The sequence below is a fragment of the Manis pentadactyla genome, chromosome 7 (genome assembly GCF_030020395.1).
Source record: "Manis pentadactyla isolate mManPen7 chromosome 7, mManPen7.hap1, whole genome shotgun sequence".
In the NCBI taxonomy this organism is placed as follows: domain Eukaryota; kingdom Metazoa; phylum Chordata; class Mammalia; order Pholidota; family Manidae; genus Manis; species Manis pentadactyla.
The window spans coordinates 148,616,407-148,640,073 of record NC_080025.1 but is presented as its reverse complement, the minus strand read 5'-3'; the positions used below and the strand labels follow the sequence as shown (position 1 = coordinate 148,640,073).

The 23,667-nt window shown below is 56.2% G+C and overlaps 1 protein-coding gene across 3 annotated transcripts in view; it reads left to right on the top strand.

The window, feature by feature from the left end:
- Positions 1–23,667, top strand: part of PTPRN2 (protein tyrosine phosphatase receptor type N2) — a 723,823-nt gene that overhangs the window by 483,630 nt on the left and 216,526 nt on the right. For all 3 annotated transcript variants that reach the window (XM_036899584.2, XM_036899583.2, XM_036899582.2), the window contains one exon: positions 13,055–13,119. In XM_036899584.2, the coding sequence (XP_036755479.2) occupies positions 13,055–13,119 (65 nt within the window). The remainder of the gene's footprint in view (positions 1–13,054; positions 13,120–23,667) is intronic.

Below are 23,667 nucleotides of genomic sequence, written 5' to 3'. Positions count from 1 at the left end.
AAAAAACCCATTATCAGAGGAAAAAAGGATTGTTGTATAATGTTAGGAGGAGATGAGCCCCTGGCAACAGCATCTAAACACGCAGGAAGCGATGTAACAAACTAGGATAGAAAGGGCAACTCCCGTCATGGCACACACCTCACGGTGATTGAGAAATCAAGTGTAATCAGAAGGGCACAGGCAATTTTAACACTCGAACTGAGCTCAAATTCAGTGGGCAGGGGTGGGCGGCACACCCACAGGCAAGCACATGTTCTCTCCAAGCACGCACACACATCCGGGGAAGTTGGTGTCTCACAAACCGCACTCAGAAGACAACGCTGTTCCTCACGTGTTTGGAAATTTAAAATGTTTTCTGTTAAAGCCATAAGTCAAGGAAAAATAGCAAAAGGAAAAGTTTTAAAATGTAACTCAACAGTAATGGAAGTTGGGACTCTGTTTCAGCACCTGGCAGATTGCATTGAAAGTGGCAAGTTGAGAGAAATTTATTGCAAAATAATTAACTAACTTTTGAATTTAAGAAGTTAGAGAAAGAACAACAGAATAAACTCTAATAAAGTAGAAGAGAAACAGGATAAGCAAAGCAAAGTTTTTCTTATTTGAAAAAACTGACAAATTGAAAAATCTCAGTCATAAATTATCAACATAAAAGAGCTCAGAGAGGGTCAAAACAATATCGGAAATTAAAAATGGAATGTAACTATAAATGCTTTGGCATATAAACAATAACAGGATTGTAAACAATATATGATAATATATTTGGAATTTTAGGTAACATGGCCAAAATGAAGAAAGAGAGAATTTTAATAGTCCTACAACCAAGGAAGTAATTGAATTCATGGTTAAAAGCCTTCCCACAATGAAAACACCAGGCCCACATGATTTATAAGCACGTTGTTCTACACATTCACATAAATCCCATCTTACACCAAACATCCCAGACCATGAGCTATCAAACCCTGATACCAAAACTCCACAGTGACTGAGAAGGCTGCTGTTTCTGAGAAGCAGTTTTTTAAAATGATCATCACTTACCATTTTAAAAACTAAGATCCCAAGAGTAAATATTTAAATGTAGAAGTTCATGGAGAAAATTATATAACTTTATTGAAATATATGAAAGAAGACCTACATAAATGGAGAGAGGATCACAGACAGAATGATGTAGATTCTCCCACAGCCCCTGATTCAGTAACATTTTAACCAAAATCCCTACAGATGTACTTACTTCATTTTATTTTTTATATCACTTGAAAACTTGCCAAGCTGATTCTACAGTGCATAGAGCCAAACAGCCAGAACGTGGGTGCAGAGACAGTCGGGGGGCCTGCCTCCTGCAGCCTGGTGGTTAGGCGCCTGCCCCGCAGCGCCTGGGGGCGGAGGGTAGGCGGCAGGGACACGGGGCTGTGCAGAGATGCTGGGGGTCAGCTGCCCGTGCACCTGACAGTGACGTTGGCATGCAGGTCAGAGGCGAGGGCGGCCTTTTCAGCAAGTGTCTAGAAAACCTGGTGTCCAATTGGGAAAAACCTCACTTTGTACACAAATGAGGTCTTGGGTATAAAACTGGCATGTTAAGGGCAAAACCTTAATCTTTTAGATTGAAGGTGGTATTTTTATGATCTGGGATACAGGAGAATTATCTAAATAAGATACTCAAAGTGCAAACCTTAAAAAAAATGTTAAACTAGAATGTATTAAAATTTAAAGTTTAAAAAGCCAACTATACACTGAAATAAGATTGTAATAAACCATATTACTGACAAAGTATTAATATTACAGTGCTTGAAGAACTCCTACAAAGCAATGAGACAAAAACCCAATAGAAAAAGAGGCAAAAAGCACAAAAATTCCATAGAAGAGGAAGCATCAATAGCAAATAAACACATTACGCACAACTTGAGATGCCAACTCGGTTAGTAACCAAAGGGATGCACATTTAACGTGCCATGAGATGCATGTTACACCAACAAACTGGCAAAATGCCCAGTCCGACCAGCCGGGAGGATCTGGGGCCACAGAGGCGCTAACTAGCTGATGGCACATGTACGTGACGGAATCACTTCGGGACATCTCCACTGCAGTGATTCCGCTAGAGGAGGCCCCCCACACGGGCTGGGCGACACGTAGCAGGGTGCTCAGGGCAGCGCTGTTTGAGAGGCAGAGAGAGAAGGAGAAGCAACCTGGCCGTCCACTGGATTGGAGATTTACATGGAAAAATAAATGATGATGTGCTGTGTTTACATAACACAGCCACAAACCAGGGACAGCGTAAAAACCAGGCAGGACAGAGAACGTCAGGGCCAGCAAGAGAGGCGAGCAGGGAAGGACACGCGCATCGTTGCCTCCCCCTGAGTTCACAGCCAGCCGGACGCGCGTGGGGAAGCGTGCGGAGGAGGCGGCGGCTGGGACCCGGAGGCACTGCCCTCTGACGGGGGTGACCGTCGAGGGTGACCGATGCGCCATCTCTTTTTCAGCGTGTTGGTACCGTGGGCGTTCGCTGTCTTCTTATCAACACATTTTATAAATATTCCTTGGTACGTAATATTTAAGGATAAGTATAAAACATTAACACTTTTGAGTTACAAATTAACAGAAAAATATTTCTAACGAACAAGAGAAAGTCACTGTGATGGCTAGGGGAATCCTTTCCAGGAGCCTGCGACATAGTATGTAATTAAGTGATGCATGTTTACGTATGTAAACAAATGTTATCTCCAAAACAACTCTGCTGTTTCCTTCCTCAGCAAGTGAGACCGGTTGTTCCTGTGGAAATGAACATTGTTGCATTGTTTTGATGTCTCGGGGCATCTCTTCAAACTGGAAGTCAGTGCGCAGTAGGCGGGTTGGTGCGCAGACCCTCCTGGCTGGGGGCTCCGGGCGGAACCTGCCCACACACCACCGGACACGTGCCTGTGTGCTCAGGCCTCAGCCACATGCCCAGGGGCCCAGAGGCTCTCCCCGGCTCCCCGCTCCTGGTCCCCGAACAAGCCAGTGCCCTTTGCCCCGTGCCTTTGCAGCAGAGAGAGAACCCATTGCCTTGCAGGAAAAAGCTGAGGAAACATGCATTTCCAGCAAAGGGAAGGACAGGGAGCCCTCCGCTCTCTTCTCTTTCCCTCTCCTACAGAATTAGGCTTTGAATGGTGTCTCTAGTATAGGAAATAACTGTCAGGAAAGCGGCTAGTTCCAGGGTCATTTTAATTCTTTCTGACAGCTAAATTAAACATCCAAACACTGTGGCAACATGCTACTTTGAGATGACTTGACAGAAAATGATTACCATCAAAACGTTTCCTTCTGTTGCGTGTTATTACAGCACAGTGGGCCACAGCATGTTTCGGGGATGTGCCCCGCGGCCGGGCCAGTGCCCTCCGCACGCCGTCTCCCAGGCAGGCTCTGACGGTCAGCTGCTTGCTCCGTGCCAACCGTGAAGTTCCATGCAGCCGTGTGGGGATGGAGAAGCTTGACCGGGCAGTTCCTGATGACCTCCCTGCGGTCAGACACGCTCTAGAACCCGAGCTCACAGGGCGGCGGCCCACGGCAGAGGGCAGAGGGCGGTTACGGGACTCCAGCGGGGCGGCCTCACTCCTCTCTGCATGGCGCTGATTCGGAAACGACACCTGCTGGTGTGGACTAGACCAGCGATAGTGAGATGGTGGTGCGTGGCCACAGGTGGGGGTGGCGCCCCGCTGCAGGGAGTGGTGTGAGCCCCATAGCCGCGCCCTCAGAAAACACGGTTGGCTCTTAAACAACACAATTTGAACTGTACGGGTCCACTTCTATGCAGGTTCTTTTCAGTAAATAAATTGGAAATTTGGGGAAGATTTGAGACAATTTGAAAACATTTTCTTTTCTCTAGCTTACTGTATTGTAAGAGTACAGTGTATAATACACCATATAAAATATGTGTCAATTGACTATGTTATGGGTAAGGCTTCCCGTCAACAGTGGACTACTAGCAGTGAAGTTTTGGGGGAGTCAAGAGTTTATGCGGGTTTTGGACTGCACCCCTAACCCCTGTGACATTCAAGGGTCAAGTGTAGTCACCGAGAGCCCCTCATGTGCTGGGGGCCACCCAGCCACACAGGACAGACTGTGCCTGTGCCGAGCTTACGTTCCAGTGGGGAAAACAGATGACCAGCTGGCCAGGGCAGGTCGCACTAGATGGGCACGGCTGGAGGGAAGGAGGGCAGAGCACAGGCAATGGTGCCGTTTCAGTGAGGGGCAAGAAGGTGGCTGAAACTGGCATGTGGAGGCGCTAGTCCTGCGGGTACCTGGAGATGAGCTTCCCAGGCCCAGGGAACAGCAGCTTGGGCCAAGGCCCAGAGGCAGGGCTGTACCTCTGGGGAGCGCTCAGGGCTGGAAGGAGCCACGGGGTGGAGGGTCAGAGCCTGAACCGGTGACCCTGGGCGAGGGGGGAGCCCCGGCGGGAGTTTGCAGAGAGGACTCTGTGACCCCGAGGTCTCCGCAGGGCCACCCCTAGTGCTTGAGGGGCCACAGCAGGGGCACAAATGGAGGCCCGAGGCTGCGTGTCCGCTTTTCTGAACATCTATATCAAGTTAACAAGCTGACTTCATAGGCTGAGAAACATATCTTCATCATGAAAAATACTGTTTAAATATGCACAGACTATGGTTTTCACTTCTGAAAATGAGCCGAGTTTAAGAGGCGGCCGGGCCGAGTCGTCTTCGTGCGTGTCCGGCTCCCTTGCAGCTCACTTTGTAAGTCATGAAGGGGCACGTGTTTTCTGATTACTGTATAGTTTTTATAAATGTACTTTCTTTCCTTGTTTCAACATCACTGTTTTGTTCAATGAAGATTTTCATAAATTCTGTGAATTTAGAAGTGATCCAAGTGTCATTACACACAGTATAAAATTGGAAGATATTTTCGTCAAAAACATAAGATACATATGAAATTGGAAATCGAAATTGTTTGTCTTCAGAAAGGTTATTCTTCTTTAAAAATATTCAGAATGAACTCTTAAAGTTATAAAACTAGAGAGAGTTAAATAACAAAGTTTTAAGTTGAAAGTACTTAAATGAAGTGGGGTTTTTTAATCTATTTTTTGAAAATTTAATTGTAGTCATTTTTATAAAAGTAAAATATGTGCATTTCTAGCTTCAACACCCATCCAGTCCCAGTGTAATGAACCAGCAGTGTGACTTATGTCTGCTGAGTCTAGGCCAATGTAGGTAAAAATTGGTAAGCCAGGAATTGTTCAGTTTTGCAGTGTCTCCCCAGCGCCGCACACACCTGCTGCAGAGCAGCACTGATTCCCCAAGAAGTTCCGGATCTATGAACCGCGGCACAAAGAAATGGGAGGGAGTCCCTTCCCTCGAGGTGGGAGTCTTGCTTTCCGGCCACCCGGGAGGCAGGGGGCTAGTTAACTCTGTGACCTCTCCCACGCGGGGCATCTGTGGTCCGGACCCTTGTAACACTGGGTGGCAGCCACTTGCTGCTTTCAGAGGACAGAGGCCAAGGGTGCAGGGGGCTCTGCATGCGGCCCTCCGGGCAGTGGGTCAGGAGGCCCAGGGCAGCCCTTTGGTCACAGGTGCCTTGGCTTGGGCCCAGCTGTGGCCTCTGTCCCCTCATGTGGTGGGTTTGCAGGGCAGATATGTTGCCTGGGCTCCAGCGCCCGTCTGCAGGGCTGAGGACAGGCAGGGCCAGCCAGGGACCCGGGGTCACATGTCCTGGTTGGGTGAGACTAAGTAGGGCGCAGCGCAGCTAGCCAGGACCCTTCCGTCCCTGTGGACAGCTCACCGTGGATGGATGGGGGGCATGCTCCTGATGGGGTGCACACAGCCTGCAGGCTGCTGCTGAGATCGGAGCAACACAGATTGTCAGCGAGCCCAGTTCAAATGACCTGGCTGGAGGTCTGCTCCGGGTACCAGTGTGGGGTAACATGGTCTGCGTAGCTCACGAGCAGAGAGGGCTCTCCAGGGGAGCGGCGCTTCCCCTGTACGGAAAGTTCACTGCGAGGGGCCAGGGCAGGGCGTGGTGTCTGCCCTTCCCCAGCCCTCAGCCCCAAGCCCCGGGCCACCCCCACCGCCCACGGGGACAGCCATTCCCCTGGTCCCATGGCCCCTGGCTGCTCTCCAGGCCCCTCGTGTCCCCTTGCCTGGCGACGGTGACAGCACCGAGCTTGCCCTTGGCCGTTTATCAAGGCCACAGCCCAGCTCCGGAAGCGACGGGTTCCTTCCACCCCAGCAGGCTCCCTCTCGGTCCCGGGCCTTTCAGCAAACAGGCAGAAAGCCACAGCTCCGTCCGCACACAGTGGTGCGGAGGGAGTCCCGGCGCCGCAGTGAAGGGCTGAGCCTGCTTGCCCCCCAGAGGACCTCGGGACAAAGGGCCTGGGGGCTGGACCCTCTGCCCTGACTGTGTCCCAGGCCCATCAGCTGGGCCCCAGGGGTGCTGCCCCAGCCCCGGCCCTCCCTGAGCTCTAGAGCAGCCCACCGCCCACGTGGACGTGGCCATCAGTCCTGGGGACGCTGCGTCCGCGTCCAGGGGCTCCACGGTGACACGCATTGGCCCAAACGGCCCTGCGCAGGCCACGCGCATCTCAGCATGCTCGGCTCCCCTCAGCACTGGTCTCCTGGGCTCGTGTGAGCGGGTTCTCTCCCATGCCCATTGGGGGGCACAGTCTGGGAGATGAGCCTCCCGAGGAGGGGCCGGGCCCAAGGGGTTCCTGCGGGCGAGGCCTGAGGGGGGAGGGCTGTGCGCTGAAGGCCTCGGCCTCTGACCCACCGTGGTTTCTCCGCAGAAAACGGCTGCATGGAAACAGGAGGGGCCCGGGTTGTCGAGCCTGGACGTTTCCTGTGTTTAAGGTGTCTGTGCAGGAAGGACGGTCTGCTCTGAGGAGCCGCCAGGGAGCACAGGGCTCGGCAGCGGAGCCGCAGCACCACGGGGACAGGAGGGGCAGCGTGGCGAGTGCCGGGCAGCAGGGCCGCCTTCTCTGCGGTCGGTCCCCTTCCCCGCCCAGCCCTGCCTTCAGCCCGCCCGTGCTGAGTGGGGAGCATCTCCCCCAGCCAGCAGCGCCCACCCGGGGGCCCTGCTGCTCTCGGTAAGGCCCATCCCAGGGCCCCAGATGGTGGGGAGGACGCACCAGCTCCCTTCCATGGATGCCTCTCGCTGTAAAATGGTGCAGTGGATGCAGTTTTTGACGGTGGGAAATACACATAGGGGGCAGCTCTGCACCCCCAGGGGCAACGCTTCAGCTCTGCCAGAAGCCAGGCTCCGGGCCCAGGGCCAGGCCTCCCCACACAGGTCTGCCTGCTGCCCTCCCGCCAGCACGCCTGCTCATCGGTGTGCCCTCTGAGGAGCACGGCCCTTACGCTGTCCCCAGCACAGTTTGGAACACAGAAGAGACACCTGTATGTCCTTTCAGGTTAAAATAACAGGGGTGAAGAAAGAGGCGGAATTATTCCACTGTGGCTACACGCTTAATTATATGGAATACTGCATAAATTGTCAAGTGCAAAGAATAATTCTGATAAATTAAAATACTAATTAAATAGGCTACTGCAGAATTTTGAGAACATTGTAGGGTTCTGCTTCTCCAGGTGATTTGCATATCCATCTAGTGAATTTAATTTTAAAGGACTTCTTTTTGTGCTTGGAAACCTTTTTTGTATCTTGTGAAGATAAAAATGGGCTTTATACATTGTTCTTGCCTTTATCAAAGCAGCTTCTCCAGGGGTCTCATGCCCACCGGCTCAGAGCCCACACATGGCCACAAAAATAACTCAGAGCCGACATTTGGCAGAACTGCCAGTGAAAGGAAGCAAGGCTTTTCTTTCCCCAAAATTGCTTCAGCAAAGACTGAAGGAATGGCAGTGTTCTTGTGGAGTTTGCAGAAAGGAAGGCAGCGATCCTGCTCTAAGCAGTGTCTGCAGAGGAGGGGCTGGCCCAGTGGCTCAGGTGGATTCGCCCTGAGCCCGACGTGAACACCTGGTGGAGGTGATGCCGTGCCCGCGAGGGGCAGGATGTGCATGGCAGGCAGTCCCACTCAGCAGGAGGGGGTCCAGGAAGCCACGTGGTTGTGCACAGAACCCTGAGAGGAAACTAAGTAATGAATGCGGGAGCGTGACGTGGGGCCGGCGTCGGGAGGCCCGGCAGCGCAACTGTGCTGAGCCTACTGGGCTCGTACTCATGCTGGGCGATTTGGGCTGGAAAGAAAATGGACCAACTGGGTGTAGGATGAACTGTGTGCCCTTTATGGGCGCTAGAAGTGGGCAGCATGGCACGGACTCTCTTTTCTACCCTCCCCACCAACGGGACATTCATGGAACAAATGCAATCAAACGAAGGGCAAGGCGGCATTGCTTGGAGGACTTGATGCCCGAGACCAAGAAGGGCGCGAATAAGCACAACCATGGAGTCAGCGTGTGGCTCTCTGGTGTCGCCGCATCCCAGCCACCAAGGGCGCGAATGTGCAGATGCAGGGGGAACCCAGTGAGACTGCCCGGTGCAGCGGCCCCAGGACTGCGGGGGGCAGGTTTGCAGGCAGCGAGCGTGGCACTGGGGGATGATATGGCACAGTGTGCCGTGAGCCTGTAAGCATGGTGCCCACGACTCTGGGGGTGCTCCCTGGGGCCTCGTGGCCAACGCTCTGGACACTTCCCGAGGCCCCATGGTGGCATCGAGGGACTCCAGCGGGCACGACTGCCTCCACCAGATGCCAGCTGCTCATGGTGTCCTGGGGAAAGTAGGGAGAAAAATGGGCAAAGAGCTGAGAATGGGTGGACGCCCCCCCACCACCACCGTGTGGAGACGCTGCCCCAGTGGAACAGAATCTGTGGGTTAACAGAAACATGATTGGTCGACACTACAGGGCACCACCCCTGGGCTGTCCCAGCCCTGTGCACACGTGTGCACGTGTTATTTGGAAGAGTGCAAAGGAGGACTGCTTATGAGCAGGTGGTTAGCACCTCGCACTCTGGGTGAAGGTCTATGGGACGGAGGGTGGATGACCCCACTGCAGGCGTGATGTCCTGACACACTGATCTCAGGCTGATGGCCCATTAGAGGGAAGAGCCAGCCGTCTTTTGGGTAATTCCCAGGGGCTTCCATCAGCCCAGCCTTTAAAGCTGACCCACCTAGAATTCCCAGGTGCCTGGCCCACCCCACCGCCTGGATGGTGACCCCAAGCAGGTCAGCCCAGAGGCTGGCTCTTCCCCGTCACTGGCCTTGAGCTTGGGCTGGGTGGTGGCTCACAAATTCATGTTTACACCCTACCCCAATCTGTATTTGCAGATAAGGGAGGTAATAAAGTTTCAATGCAGCCAGAGGGTGGGGTCCTAATAGGGCAGGACATCATGTCCTTGTAAAGGGAGAAGAGAAAACCGTCTCCACCCAGTGAGGTCATGGCCGAAGGTGGCCGTCTGCAAGCAGGCAGAGGGTCCCCACCAGACACCCACCCCGACGTTCCCCCAAGTGGTGAGAGGTCAGTGTCAGCTGGCTAAGCTGTGGGTCTCTGGTGTTCATCATGGAGCCCAGGCTGACTGAGACGCTTGAAAACAGAGGCCACGATCGTGGCTCGGATCCTGGGGTTTCGGAAGAGACCCGCCCCTGCTCTCGGCCTCGCCACGCTGTTCCTCATTTCCCCATGTCTGAACTGGAGGTGGTGTGAGCTAATCCAGGTGGTTTTAAGGGTCAGGTAAGGGAGGGTGTGAGCAGGGCTGGCCTCCCCGTGTGTGGCAGTCTGATCACTGTTTTTATCTTCGCCTTGATTATTTGGATTTTGACTTAACAGTTTAGCCTTGGTTAGTTCACAACGGAGACACATCCCACACTCTTTAAAAACCCTTCAGTACTTTATAAACAGCCCTGATTTGTACAGTCAGGTTGTCTGTCTCAGTTGCTGATGGTTTTGAACTGTAAACTAAATCTTTGGAAGGCCACCGAACAGCTGGAGAGCGTGTTGTGGCCTGTGGAGCCTGCGTTTCCTGCTGGAAAGACCACACATGCCGCAGCTGTGCACTGACCCTGGACACACAAGGATGCGTCAGACGTGTGCCCCAGGACACCCAGTGGGTGCGGGGACAGACGTGCGACGGGCTGACCTGGGTGCGGTGCCGTGTCTCACCTGCTCGAAGAGGCTGTGACTTCAGGTGCCACTGGAAAAGCAAGCACCACCGCTCAGCCGGCGAGGCGATGCTTCCTGCCCGCCTGGAGCCGTGTGTGCTTGTGGAACGAGCTCGTTCAGATCCCTTCATCAGGAGTCACCCTCACACACGTCAGAAGGAACATTTCCCACAGGAATGGGCTGGACTTTCTGGCGGGGGCCCCGGTCCTCTGAGTAGCCTCCCAACACCCCGTGATCTTCCCCACGGTGTCACCAGGCCGTCAGGAGTGTTGGCGAGGCGGCGTTTCTTAGAAAGTCTGCATGGTGACCCTCCAAGCAGCCTGCACCCCTTCCAGGAGCTTCTGGAGCTTGATGAAGGTGCTGGTGGAAATTCTCTGATAGAGACCCGGAGGCACGTTCCTTCCTCAAACGGCCTCACGTGGGACCAACAGACCACGCTGGCCCACGGCCCTGCAGCCGTGACAGGCCTACCCACAAACCCCAGCAAATGGGGAAATGACCAAGTTAAAATGAAGGGAAGGTGGCAGGTTACGCCCTAGGCTCCAGGTACAAGCAGAGCACTTTGAGGTGGGTCACCGCCTCTAGGGGATCCTGGGAGCCAGTCACTGAGCAGCCCCCAGGGAAGGTCAGCTGCACATGGACCGTAGGTTGTGTGGCCAGCAAAGGGCCAGGTCCCAGCTCATCACGGCAGGACACACCACATGCTGCCCTGCGATCTGCATGCTGAGTCGCACCTGCCACTCCGACAGGCAGCACATGACACTTGCGGCTCACGCCCCACCCCGGGCACCCCCACCCTGGGTGACTTCGCAGCAGCGTCCTGTGATGTTACACACACACAGGAATGACAGTCCACACCGGGACATGGCAGAGGTGTCGTGAGCACTCCACGGCTCTGAGGAATGTGAGGACATGGGCTCTAGGGGTGGGGGCTGTCAGGAAGACCTCCCAGCTCAGGGAGCCCGGGCTACTTGGAGGGGGGTCATGTTCTCAGGGGGCTGAGAAGGTGGGCGGTGCATTTCTGGCAGCAGAAGGGCATGCTTAAGGGTCTGGAGCAAGGACACCAGCCTGGACCTTGGGGACCGGCCGGGGAAGGCTGTGCATGTTTTGGGGAGGCCCGAGGGGAAGGGCTGGGAAGCTCTGCTGAACCTTAATGCCGAAAGGGGAACGGACAAGGTATTCAGGCAGAGAAGGGCCAGTGCCTGCCTTTCTGCATGGTGGGAGGTGGGTAGGGGCGGCGAGTGTGGCCTGTGGTCACGCAGCCAACCCCGACTCTGCAGGGAAGGTGCTGCTGGGACTCAGCTCAGGCCGGGGCAGGTCGAGACCCTCGGCCGTGGCAAGTGCGTTGGCCAGGGCTGGTCACCCACGCCATCTCTGTGGGGCCCCCAGGCCTGAGGAGCCTGGGACTGCTCTGCACCAGCACAGGGAGTCTTTGTGAAGTGCCACCTTTCTGTGCTTCCTGTTCCTCGGCCTGTTTCAGGGCTCACAGTCCCTCCCCCGGAGGAGCAGGCCGTTCAGTGAGCATTCCCTTTGTTCGAAGGAGAACATTAAAAGCGGTTGCTTTCACTCCGTCTCTTCCATGCGGGGTTTCCCTGGGCCGCCAGCGTCCAGGGCCCTAACCTGCAGCTCCAACCCCGGGGGCCTGCGTGGGCCCATCTCGGCGTGCAGGTGATTACCTAAATGTGAGAATAACGTCCTTCGGTGAAAGGGAAAAACTTCCTGCAAGACAATGCAGAGCCCCCACAGGTGGGGAAGGCGGGCTGTAACAGGATCGCGCCGGTTCCTCCCTGAAAGATGTGATTCCATTACCCAGGGCTCGCGTGGGTGCCTCGCTGCGAGGAGCGAAGGTAATTGCTGTTTTCACGCGCTCTCACTCTGCGCATCACAATGGCAGTGCGCTCTGAATCCTTAGGGCTTATGATAAAATTCTATTTTTTCCTGGTTTTCATTTCCAGAATGACAGGGACTTTATCCAAAAGAGTATTTCTACAGAATCATAGCCAAGGTCAATTGCTTTGTGACACAGTGTCCTCTTGCAGCCACTGGGGCAGGTGGGGCTGCCTGTGAGCGTGAGGGTTGCTGAGTTGTCATTTACATCTGCTAATTGTTGCCAGAGCTCATTTCTCTTGGTCTGATATGGAGGATGATTTATTCTCAGAAAGTCTTCCTAATTCTAAGTCAGAAGCCAGGTAGGATGGGGCTTTGGAGCTGACTCACAAGGAATGTTTCCTGTATGGTCACAAAGAAGGGTGTGGAATGGCGCCCGGCACCAGCGGGGTGAAGGCTCACTCTGTCCTGCCTTCTAGTGACCGCTGAACGCATTCCCTGTGATTATACAGCTAATAGTCCGCACATCTAAGTCTCTATGTGACCTGTATTCTAAGAATTGTGCATTTTATTGTGTGTGCCTCAATAAAAATAAAAAATAAAAATAAGAAAGGAATAAAACAAAAGACATGAAAGTAAATGTTTGTAGCAGCACCGCTATAAGACCAACAAATTCAACATCCCCTAAAGACAATGTGTGGTAACTGAGGGGTATTTGGGTCCAGCTTTGGGAATGAGCGAACCGGGTGGACAACATTGCTAAAAAATGAAGCCACACTAGAAAACCCAACCTAATGTCGTTTATATGAAGTCCAAAAACAGTAAAAACTGGAGTATTTCAAAAAAGAAAATGAAAGACGTGAGCCTTGGCAGTTGGCAGACGTGTCTCGGTGTAGCTCCTGGTCCCGTCTGCACGGCTGTCTCCCAGGACGGCGTCTGCAGGGGAAGCTGAAGGGGCTCGCAGGCGGGCCCCGCGGGCATCAGGGCTGCAGTGGGGCCAGGCCTCAGGTCAGGCCCCGACTCCGGCCCGGCTCGCAGGCGGGCCAGTGGTCTGCCGAGCTTCTGGGCAGAGGAAAAGCTCCGGCTGCCTTGAGAATGACTGTCTCCCCAGCTGACCCTGTGCTTCTCGATCTTTCCTCACAGCTGACAACAGGGACAGACTGGAAAAAATGTCTGGACTGAAAATTCTTCAAACTGGAACCGGGCTGGTGAGTGACTGAGGGCGGACCTCAGATGCGCCGACGGGCGGTGGGGCCTGGCAGCACAAACTGGGTGGCCGCGCGGACTCCGGGGCGACCGGTGGGCTGGCGTCGGGTGTCTGCCCGTTGGCTGAGCATGCCAACGCGTGGCGCCCTGCTGACGTGGCAGCTTCAGTTGCGTTTGAAACCACGACTCCATCTCTACTTGAGAAAAAGTGGTCATGGGTCAGGAAAACATGGAAGCCTTCAGTGAACCTCAGCGCCGCTTCTTATGTTCTGGAATTGCCAAGTGTGTGATGTGAGCCGGCCGAGAAAGCAGCCTCCCCCCGGGGCTCTGTGGGGCAGACTTGTGTCTTCATTAGTGAAAGTCGTCTATTTGGGTGAGGCGACAGAGGAGCGTGAGTGGCCGTGCGTGATCTAAAATCTCTCAACAGCAGTCACGTCCTGACACCGCTGTGTGGGACCCGAGGAGGCCCTTGACCGGACTCTCCATCAGCAGCCAAAGCTGGCAGCCTCGCCTCGGGTCCGCCGGCAGGGGCCTGCCTCCCGATCGGGGCAGTCTGGTGAACTGTGTGCAGAGCCCTGGGCATGGCTCCTCTCTGGGGTGGATCACTGCCACTCCTAAGTCAGCGTGGACTGAAACCAATCTGTGCTCTTGCGTTTGCAATTTTAGATTTCACGGCACTCACCATTACAGATAATTAACTATTCCGAGGCGGCTTGTTTACGAGAGCTCTTGCTGGCAGCAGAGACCTCCTTGCAGAGCCACTTCAGGGTGAGCCGCGTGCGTCGGGGAACCTGTTCTGCACTCAGGAGTCCGGCTCTTGAAATGAGAACGTGTGTAATTGGTTGTTCTTCACTAACAGAGCCCCCATGCTCCCCAGGTGGGGTGCCCGTGAGAGCTGCCTTACAGAGAGCATGGTGCCCTGCAGACGCCCGCGGGCCAGCTGCAGGTGCAGGAGAGGGGCACACCGCGCCCGGCAGAAGCTTGTCAGGAAGGGGTTGAAGGGACTGAATGGAGCCACCGTTCTCAGAAGGGAGGTACAGCGCCCGGCTGGCTGTGTCCCTGGAGGCTCAGGGCCCAGCGGCACGAAGGGCCACAGTGGCCTGGGAACACAGGCCCTCAGGAGTCCCGACGCGGCTCCAGCTCTTGGGTGTAGCAAAGACGTGCAGCCCCCATCTTAACCTCATAGGTGGGGTCCATCTGGTGCTGCGTTGTCGTACAGGAGGAATACGGGCAGTGTCCATTCATTAGGGAGCAACCCAGATTTCAGGGTACAGCTATTTGTGTGACATGACCCGGGGAGGGAGCTGGTGGTATGAGTGTTCTCTTACCAGAGGATGTGGGGACGCATTGGGAGCCGGCTGCACTGGGGGTGTTTCTTGGAGGTGATGGGGCTCTGCCCTGATAAACTGTGGGAGTCAGGTGTCCTGCCAATGGGTTTCAGCCCCAGGCAAGTTCACTATGGATTCACTCTGACCAAAGAAATTGACAGCAAAACGTTCTTTGGGGTGAAAGGGTTTATCACCCGGCTTGTTCTCCCGGCGGTAGGTCGAGCACCAGCGTCTCTACCCCCTGCCCAGAGCACTGGGCCGAGCTGTCTGTGTAGTGCGATAATATCTTATTGCCTAAAGGTGTGGAAGAGGCAGCCCAGCAACAGGCCAGTTACATCATCAGGTGGTTTAAGTTCAGTGAGGATCCTGGCCACAGGAACCCCAACGTCCCCACACAGGGATGGGCTGGGAGGACCCGGCGTGACACCCAGCCTGGCAACGCCCTCAGGGCCTCTCCCCGATGGAAATGGTCCCCTGCTGCTCTGGGGGCATGAATGGGCTGAGCTGCTGGTGGGCTCTCTGTGCCCCTCAGCCCAGCTGGCCCCTAAGCCTTCATGAGGTCAAATGTGATTATCAGTAAGACCTGGGCCCGGGGCAGAGCTTTCACTGCGGCCTCCTAGGAGAGGCTTGTTCTGCCTGGGAGCCGCTGGAAGGTGCTTCCTCAACTGGCCACTCCCCGGTGTCACAGCCACTGTGCCTGGTAGGCAGCACCTGCTGGTGTCCTGGACCCTCAGCTTGGGGCTCACCTCTCTGGCGACCTCTGACCTCCGTGACTTTCCCGAATCGGAAAACCTGGGTCTTCAGCCCTACAGAGCCCTTCTCGCTCTCCAAGGCCGTCTGCTGCCCGCCGTCCGCCGTCCGCCATCCCCCACCCCCTCTAGTGTGGCCTGTCCCAGGTTCTGTTCTCCCCGCCTGGCTGGGTTTCCTGTCCTGCCCAGTGAGGGCGAGCACAGTACCCACCATCAGCCTGTGGGACTTGCTGGGATAACAGGTGTAAAACAGTTGGACCCAGAGCACCCGCTCATCACTGCTGCCCGCTTCTCGCCCAGCCCTGGGAGGCATGTCCACCTGCTACCCCGCCTGCGGCCCAGATGGCTCTGTGCACCCTGCACGTCACAGGCTGGGTTGGACACTGTTTCCTAACCTTCCGAATTCTCTGCATCTAGTCTGTGAATCCCAAACGCTGGACACTTGCCCTCCAGCGACGGTGTTTTTCCTTTCTAGGATCCCCTTTCCTGTTGTCTTGTCACTTCCCTGTGTCTCTGATTCTCCCTTTCATCTCGTCAGCCCGCTCTGCTGTCTCTGATGCACACGTCTCACTAGCAGGTGCTGACTTCAGGCTCCCGCCGTCCTCAAGCCCTGGGACTCCCCTGACTGTGGGGGCTCCTTTCCCCGTGTGGTGCAGGGGTCTTCCTGTCAGGTGGGTGCGTACCTTCAGCGGGAACACACTGCAGCAGAGGTGTGGGTCTCTCGGTGGGAGTTCTGTGCGGGCTCCGCTCACTCCCAGGGGACCCTCTGTGTCTCATGGGGCTGATGGCCCACCTTGAGGCTCTGCCTCATTCTGGCAGTAAAACCTGGGCCTGGCCCCACACCCTGCGCAGTTCTGAGTCCCACCTCGCTCTGCCCCTCCGTCCTCAGATGAGGTGGCTCTCCCGATGTAGGCCAGCGTGGGGTCTCCTCATCCTGGAGGCCACAGTGCTGTCCACATGTTCCGCCCAGGCCTGCACCCGCGGGTCCGTGTAAGGCTGCCAGCTGTCTGCGTGCACAGCCCCAGTAGCCCCTGGCCCTGATTTCTCCCTCCCTTTTGGAATCTGAAGGCTCTCCTTCCCTACCCCAGCTGCCTAAGGCCTGCTCGGTACTGCTGGTGTGTAAGGAAAGGCCGTAACCTGCTCAGTTCAGGGCACTGTCCATAGTTCATTCATTCAGAAGACGATCACTGAGTGCCCAGAATGTGCGCTCTTTCAGGGACGGGCAAGTATGAGCTCACCAGAGCTCCCAGCCCCGGAAACTGTAGGCCCACACAGACAAGGCCCATCACTGCCTCCCAGGAAGATGCCTACTATCACCTCCACTGCTCTGTGTCTCATGTGCACAGTCCACCTCTGGTGTCCTCCACCTGGTGCCCTCACATTGCGCCCACTTCAGGGCCTGCTGGCTGGCCCTCCCGGCCATACGTTGGCCATGTCCCTCTATTCCAAGTCCCTACCCTCCTGGGCCTGACCCGTTGAGCCCCGTGCATTGTGAAGTCTCCTGTACCCTGTGCACCGGTGCACGGACCCTCACCTCCTGGGCCCTCTGAAGGTGCCCCCCATGTCACTCACACACATGCCCGTCAGCTGTGTCAAGCCCGACAGTGTGCTGAGAGGAGCTCTCACGCTCTCAGGAAATACTGACTTTCCTCTGCCCGCCCCCCAGTGGCAGGAGCCAGCTGTACCCTCTGCTGTCGCCATGAGCAAGAAAGACCCCTGCCATCAGCGGCGATGATTCCTGAGGACGGTCACACTCCCACAGGCCACATCACTTCATCATTCACCTCTTTTTTCACACTGGCAATCACCCCATGTGTATGCACGTGCACACATGTACATACGCATGCACAAGCAAACAGTGCATGCACACTGAACACATGAGCATACGTGTATGCACACATACCACACAAATAACAAAGTGGACATGCACATGCACAGCACATACACACTGAACACATGTGCACATGTGTATGCACATACATACACATGTGCACACACAACACGAGCATGTGTGTGCACATGCAACATGCATGCACACACATGCACAACACGTGACCACACACAACATACGCACAATTCATTTGTGCATACATGTACACACACAACACACAAGCACTGTATGCAGGCACAACACACAGACACGCACATGTACACACACAGTGCGCATGCCCTTCATCTGCCATCCCGACACCTACCCTCTGAGCACGTCTCGCATCCCATCCAGGCCTCCTCCCTCCTGGGGCTGTGGGCACCCTTCCTGCAAGCTGGGCCACGTCCTTGCCCCTCCCAGGCCGGCACTCGCTTACATCGCCTTCTGTCCCTCTGTCCAGCCAGTTACCGTCCGCACACAAACCCACCTACTAAAATAAAACAGCCCAACGCCAGCCTCTGACCAGGCAGCCCGGTCTCTGTGTCTCCCTTCAGAACATCCGTCAGCTTCCCAGACCCAGTCCCCACCGCCCGCCCCCCTCACAGCCGCCAGGACCAGCCCTCAATTTCCCAGTCTTGGGGTCCTCATCCTCCTGGCAGCTTTTGCTGACTCACCTCCCTGCTAAACCCTGGCTGTGCCGAGGGTGCCACCCCATCTACCACGTCACCACTGCCTCGGGCTGGCCCAACCCCCCGATCTGTCTCTGGGACCCCAGGCCCCCCCTGACCTGCTCTGTCCCCTGGGGACCCCTCACCCCCACCCAGCCCCCACCGGCCCCGTCCAGCTGTCTCCTGGGGGCCCCCCAGATCTCGCTTCTCACGTTATCCGTCATCTGCTGGTGATGACCCCAGCTCACGCCATTCGCATGCTGCACGCGTGCAGTCCCAGCCCCACATCCCTGCCTACTTAGAGTGGGTTTTGGATAGTGAAATGGGAGCAGAAGGGGAAAGTTGAGGTATTCTTAAAAAGTAACGGTGTCTCTGATTTTAATCGCCCGCACAATAGAGAGCCTGACTGACTCTGATGACTCCAGTATTTTTGGAAGCATGTTTGGCATGAACGTCTCTGCTAATTCCTGACTCTGGAATGTTCAGCAGAGTTGATTACTAGAAATCTAACAGCACTTAGAGGATCTCTCCCTGGCGTGTGTGATTCACACGCGTGATGACAGATAGCGCATTAAGACCTTTTAAGCCAAATGGAAATATCTCAAAACAAAATTTGAAGGAAATGAACAGATGACAGTACATGAGCACATTCCTAATAGATTGGGTTATTTTGACGGATTTCAGAATCTTATCTCTGATATCTGGAAAGTGTTTACACTTTTTTCAAATTAATAAAGTCATGCTTCTTCCAAATGTGGATTAAAATATTACAAAGAAAACCTCAAATATTTGGAAGAAAAATAGGTGACTGCCCCCAGGGGCAGGTCCTCAAGCATGGCTTCTGCACGTGTATCTGAAGTAAGGGACCGCTTCCCGATGCGTTCACAGTGTGATACGCACAGAGCTGTGGGGTGAACCTGCCTGGCACGGCGTGGGAGACGGGCTGACACGCGCCTCACAGCCTGGCTGCTTCGGGCTAGAGCTGCAAGGGGGGTGCCGAGGGGCCGGCCTCTCCCAGCGGGAAGCGCCTTCATGCGAGGCTCAGACTGGCCTCCGCCTCCAGCCCCAGCTGGGCCTCCTGGGGGCGATGGACCCACCACTGCACAGAGCGGGTTGGGGGTGGGGGAGGAAGTGCCTTCCCTCCGCCCTCCTAGGGCCCCGGGCTGAAGCGACAAGGATGGGTTAGCACAAGGAAAGCACACAGATACACCAAATCTGTTTGAGGAGACACAGCCATCAGAAGGAGATGGTGATGGAAGGAATGGACCTGAGGGTGTCTCCGCTGGAATTGATGGAGGGGGTGGTGAGGTGGGTGCAGCACCTGCTGAGCATGGCCTGCTGGCCAGGGTGCTTCTCCTGGGATAGAAGGACTCACCCTCCGGGAACAGGAGGAGCCCCCGGGGGGTCCCACGGCCTGGGGCGGCAGGGGAGGCCAGGAGACCTTCCTCCTTCCTCCTCGGCCGTTCCAGGTGCTCAGGCACCGTGCCCAGGCGGCTGCTGTCCTGGACACCATCCCCGTGCGGTCGGAGGGCAGGCATGGTTTTCAGAGACGTCCTCAAAGAGCCTGGGGTTCAAGGGTTCAGCACCCCCTGTCCCACCCTCGGGCTTAACTAGGTCTGTGCTTCTGGTCCTTCCGTTGCTTACTGGGCTCCTGTGTAAGGCTTTGTTCAAGGAAAGGCTTCTGTGGCAAAGGCTGTGGCCCGAAGCCCCTCATGTCCTTGGCTCTGTGATCAAACCCCAGCCCACGAATTAACAGCAACGTGCCGTGTGATGTGTGTTGGCAGGGGTCTGTGGGTGGGTCCATGACAGCCGTCACTGTGAAAAGCCGGGGGACATGGTGGAGATGGCAGAGTGGACGTTTGGGAAAACCACTGTTTCCTTCCAAATCCCACTTGGTCAGCCTTTCGAAGAACATGCCCCTGTTTAGTAGCTGTCACTCAAACCAAGGCCAGTGGTTCAGGAGGTTGCTCAGAGGAACTCAGGTGCCAAATGCAGACTTGGGCCAAGTCAGCCAGCAGGAGAACGGGGACAGTGTGGCTGGCTTGCCGAGCGCCGAGTCACCGGCGTGCCGCGGGACGTGAGCAGCTGGGCCCCAGAGCGCCAGGTCCACAGGTCTGGACCCAGGAGAGGACGTGATGTGGGGGGCCCTTGGCCTTCGGTGTGAAGAGGCCGCCAGAGTGAACTCCCCCCAAAGAAGACTGGTCGGGAAGGACTGGTGCCGCCTGATGGCCAGGCTGAGGGGCATGTCCCTCCCCACACCACAGGGGGAGTGGGGACCTGCCGAGTACGTGCTCACAGGCTGGCTGACAAGGCTGTTGGCTCGAAGAGATGCCATGGTGGCCACGCCAGTGGGGCTGGGCAGCACGGTGAGCACATTGGGGGCTGCCGAGGCCTCGGCCAGACGAGCTTTGTGGTGAGTCAGGAAGCCCACCCCAGCCAGACGCAGGTCCAGCCACACGCGGTGGGACTGGTCTCGCCCACACTCATCAGGGGGAGTGGCTGCGGAGGTGGCCCACCACACCACCCGGCTTCTTCAGGGAAGGTCAGGTGTGCTAACACTTAGGCATTCGGATTCGAGCGTGGCAGGTGGCGGTGTCCACAGCCCCGGGGGAGGGCTGGCTCTTTGGCTCAGTCATCCCACCCCCATTGTCAGGACACCATTCACCAGGTAAGAAAGTGGAAACAAGCTTTGTGAAAAGCCAGCACTGATGTAAGTATAAAGCCACAGGAAGATAACTCATTGTATCATGATAACCAAATGGAATTCAGTGATTCCCTCAAACGTTGCTGAGAGAACCCCCGACTCTGAGGTGGCCACGTAAACTCGTGCACAAGGACGGTGGGCAGTAAGCCACTTCTCTCCTTCAACAAAACCTTTGACACCATTCTTTAACTTTATTCCCCAATCACAGCTTCATGGATAGGTACAGCGGCAGTGCGGAGATGCCTGTGAGGCCCGCCCAGCCCCCACGGGCTACGTCCCCATAGCCACAGGGCAGCAGAAAACCACGGGGCCGCCACTGGGCCCACATGTGCGTGCTTCTCGGCCATTTTATCTTTATACCAGTTTTCACAATTTTAATAAGGAGAAAACATGCAACTAAAGTCGATGAGAACATGTCCATGTTTAAATCAGTGAGGGCGTGAGTAGAAACACCACCACGTATGAATGTCCCTGAGCTCGTGGCTGAGCCACGTCCTCGCCACCATGGACCTCACAGGCTACTGGAGCGAATGTTAAAAATATCTCGAGTCATCACACGTGTATGAAGCTCCTCCGTGGTTCAGTGGTGTGCACAGCAGGACACACTAATTAAGATTACCCTGGCGTTTGGATCAAGGTGTGTGTTTGGAAATTCAAGAGAAAAGAGCCTGTGTGTGGGTGGTGACAGGGACGGGAAGGATGTGAGTTGTCCAGCCTCTCGGGCAAGGAGACCGTCACCCGCGATGGGGATGGGGACGTGTTGGCGGGTGCCTGGTGGCCCCAGAGAGAAGCGAGGCAGCCTCCTGCGCCACATGCCCCAGGCCCTGCGCTCGCCTCCCGCCCACCTAGCTGGCTGCCACCAGACAGGGGGCACAGACCCCGTGGTCACGGGTCCTCTGGAAGCCTCCCTCCAGACACACACAGGCACATACACGGATACACACATGCACATATACACGCATACACATGCGCACACCGAGACCACGTGGGGTTCCAGGGAACTACCAGCAGTGCCCCCCGACCCCCACCCCTGCAAAGCCCTCGCAGTGTCCTGGGCCTCCTGGGCCAGAACCGAACCTCTGCTTGGGCTCCAGGCAGGGAGGGAGCCCAGAGCTGCCCGGGGCGGCTTGGGGCCCCTGCTGGACGCCTTCGCGCTGGTGCTCTGGCAGCACGGGAGAGCTGAGCTTCCCGTGATTGTCATTCAGCGTCACCTTATTCTAGTCTGTATTTCTAGACAGAGAAAACTGGGTTTTTTCTCGTAAATGCAGAAAATGCATCAGTGCTAAGAAAAGCCTATGTGCTTGTCGATAGTCCTAACTTGTGTTTGGGAAGGGAGACGCTGCAGATCTGCCACAGCAGCCCTCTGGGAGCGCGGTCCCGGGACGCCCCGACACCCTGCGCCCCCCTGGCCGGCCGCCACACCAAGCCGAGCACAAGCTCTGTGCAGTGTGCTTATTCCTAGGAAGTGGGGGAGACCGCCCAGACCGTGGCGGGTGTGATTCGCTGTGCTCGACACCCGGACAGGAGGGGTTTCCTGTGAGTCGCCCTTCCTCCCGAGGCGCTGCACAGAGACCATGTCACACGGGCCACGCTGCCTTCTCGACACGTCTCATGGTCTAAAGGCAGCAGAGGCGTCATGTGACACGGAGGCTCTTATGGGGACAAACTTAGTTTTTACTCAACATCAGGGTAAATACGTAAAATGAAAACGTCGCGTCTGCCGACAGCAGCAACCGCTTGTGCCGGGCCCATCCCCCCACCCCGCCCGCCGGTCCTAAACCTTTGCTGCCTTTTTATGAAATACGCATGATACAGGCTTCACTCACGGCTGCCGTCTAGGCTGGGACTCAGTGACTGTCCCCGTAAGAAATGAAGGACCTCTTGATGTGTGTGCCTGTCCCCATAGCAGAGCTGGTAGTGCGGTTCACAAGTTATTTTCATTTGAAGAACTAGCCTCTAGAGACGCCCCGAAAGCCCTCAGAATGGGGTGTTCCAGGGCCCGCTTCAGGCTCAGCCCCCAAGATGCGAGGTGCTCGACGGAGGGCAGGGGCACTGGAGGGAAGGCACACCCACCGGTGGTCAGCGCCACGCCAGGCAGCAGGCACTTCGCAGCGCGGAAGCCGAGAGGGGAGCTCCGGGGGGACGGCGGCCAGGCCTCACCTCCAGGAGCCAGACTCGGGGCCCGTGTCCTCCTCCCCAGCGCACCAACCAGCTCTGGGCTCAGAAAGGCTCCCCCTCAGCCCGCTGATGGCCGCACAGGTCCATGTCTGTGCCCAAACTTCCCCTCTTGGTCAGCACACCAGCCTTACTGGACTGAGACCCGCCCGTACGACCTCGACCTCGCTGCAGCAGGATCACCTCTGTAAAGATAAAGACCCTTCCCCCAAAGAGGTCACACCTGGAGTTCTGGGGGCGCCACAGCCCATCCCAAGCTGGTGCTACCCTCCCCTCCCCACGCAGGAGCTTTGCTCTTGGGAAACGTCCTCACCCTGTGATCCTAAAGTTGGGCAGAACCCTGGAGGCTGAGGAGGCGGCCGGCGCACAGCTGTCCCCAGGCTGCGTGCCGCCTCCTTCCTGCCTGTGTCTGAACATCCATCACCACAGAGTCAAGCCATGTAGCTCCTGTCCCCTCCCTTCAACCCAGAACTCAAGAGTAAAGCCCACATGTGCAAAGCCGGCCTGCTGCCCCCACTCAGCGCAGCGCCCGGCGCATGGCAGGCACTCAGTGCACCCTGCTGAGCTGGCCGGGCTGCGGGGCCCTGTACCGGCACACCGCCCTCTTCCCGCCATCCGCCTCAGGCCCCGCTCCTCGCCCTCTGCCTGGGCTCCTGGTGCAGGAAGTCAATCCCAAACCCCACCTTCACTGGGGCAGCAAGGCCCTGCAGCGTCTCAGCATCCCAGGGCAGGGCCCTGTGTCACCCCAGGGGTGGCACCCCACGGCCAACCTGCGGGTCAGGACGCTGGTGTGCCCTTTGCTCTGCAGATGGTCCTGCTACCCATTGTCCATCACCCACACCGTGGCCACCCTGTGCCTGGGAATGGGGTCCTAGGGCTGCAGTAACAGCCACAAACTGGGGGTGGAAAACACCAAAAACCAGCCCCTGCACTTGGGAGGCCAGAGGTCCAGAACGTGGTGGGACTGCGCCCCTCAGAGGCTCCCAGGGAGGGCTGCCTCCTCTAGCCTCCAGCGTGCTGGCAGTCCCTGGCGGCCCCTGGCTCATAGACGTGTCA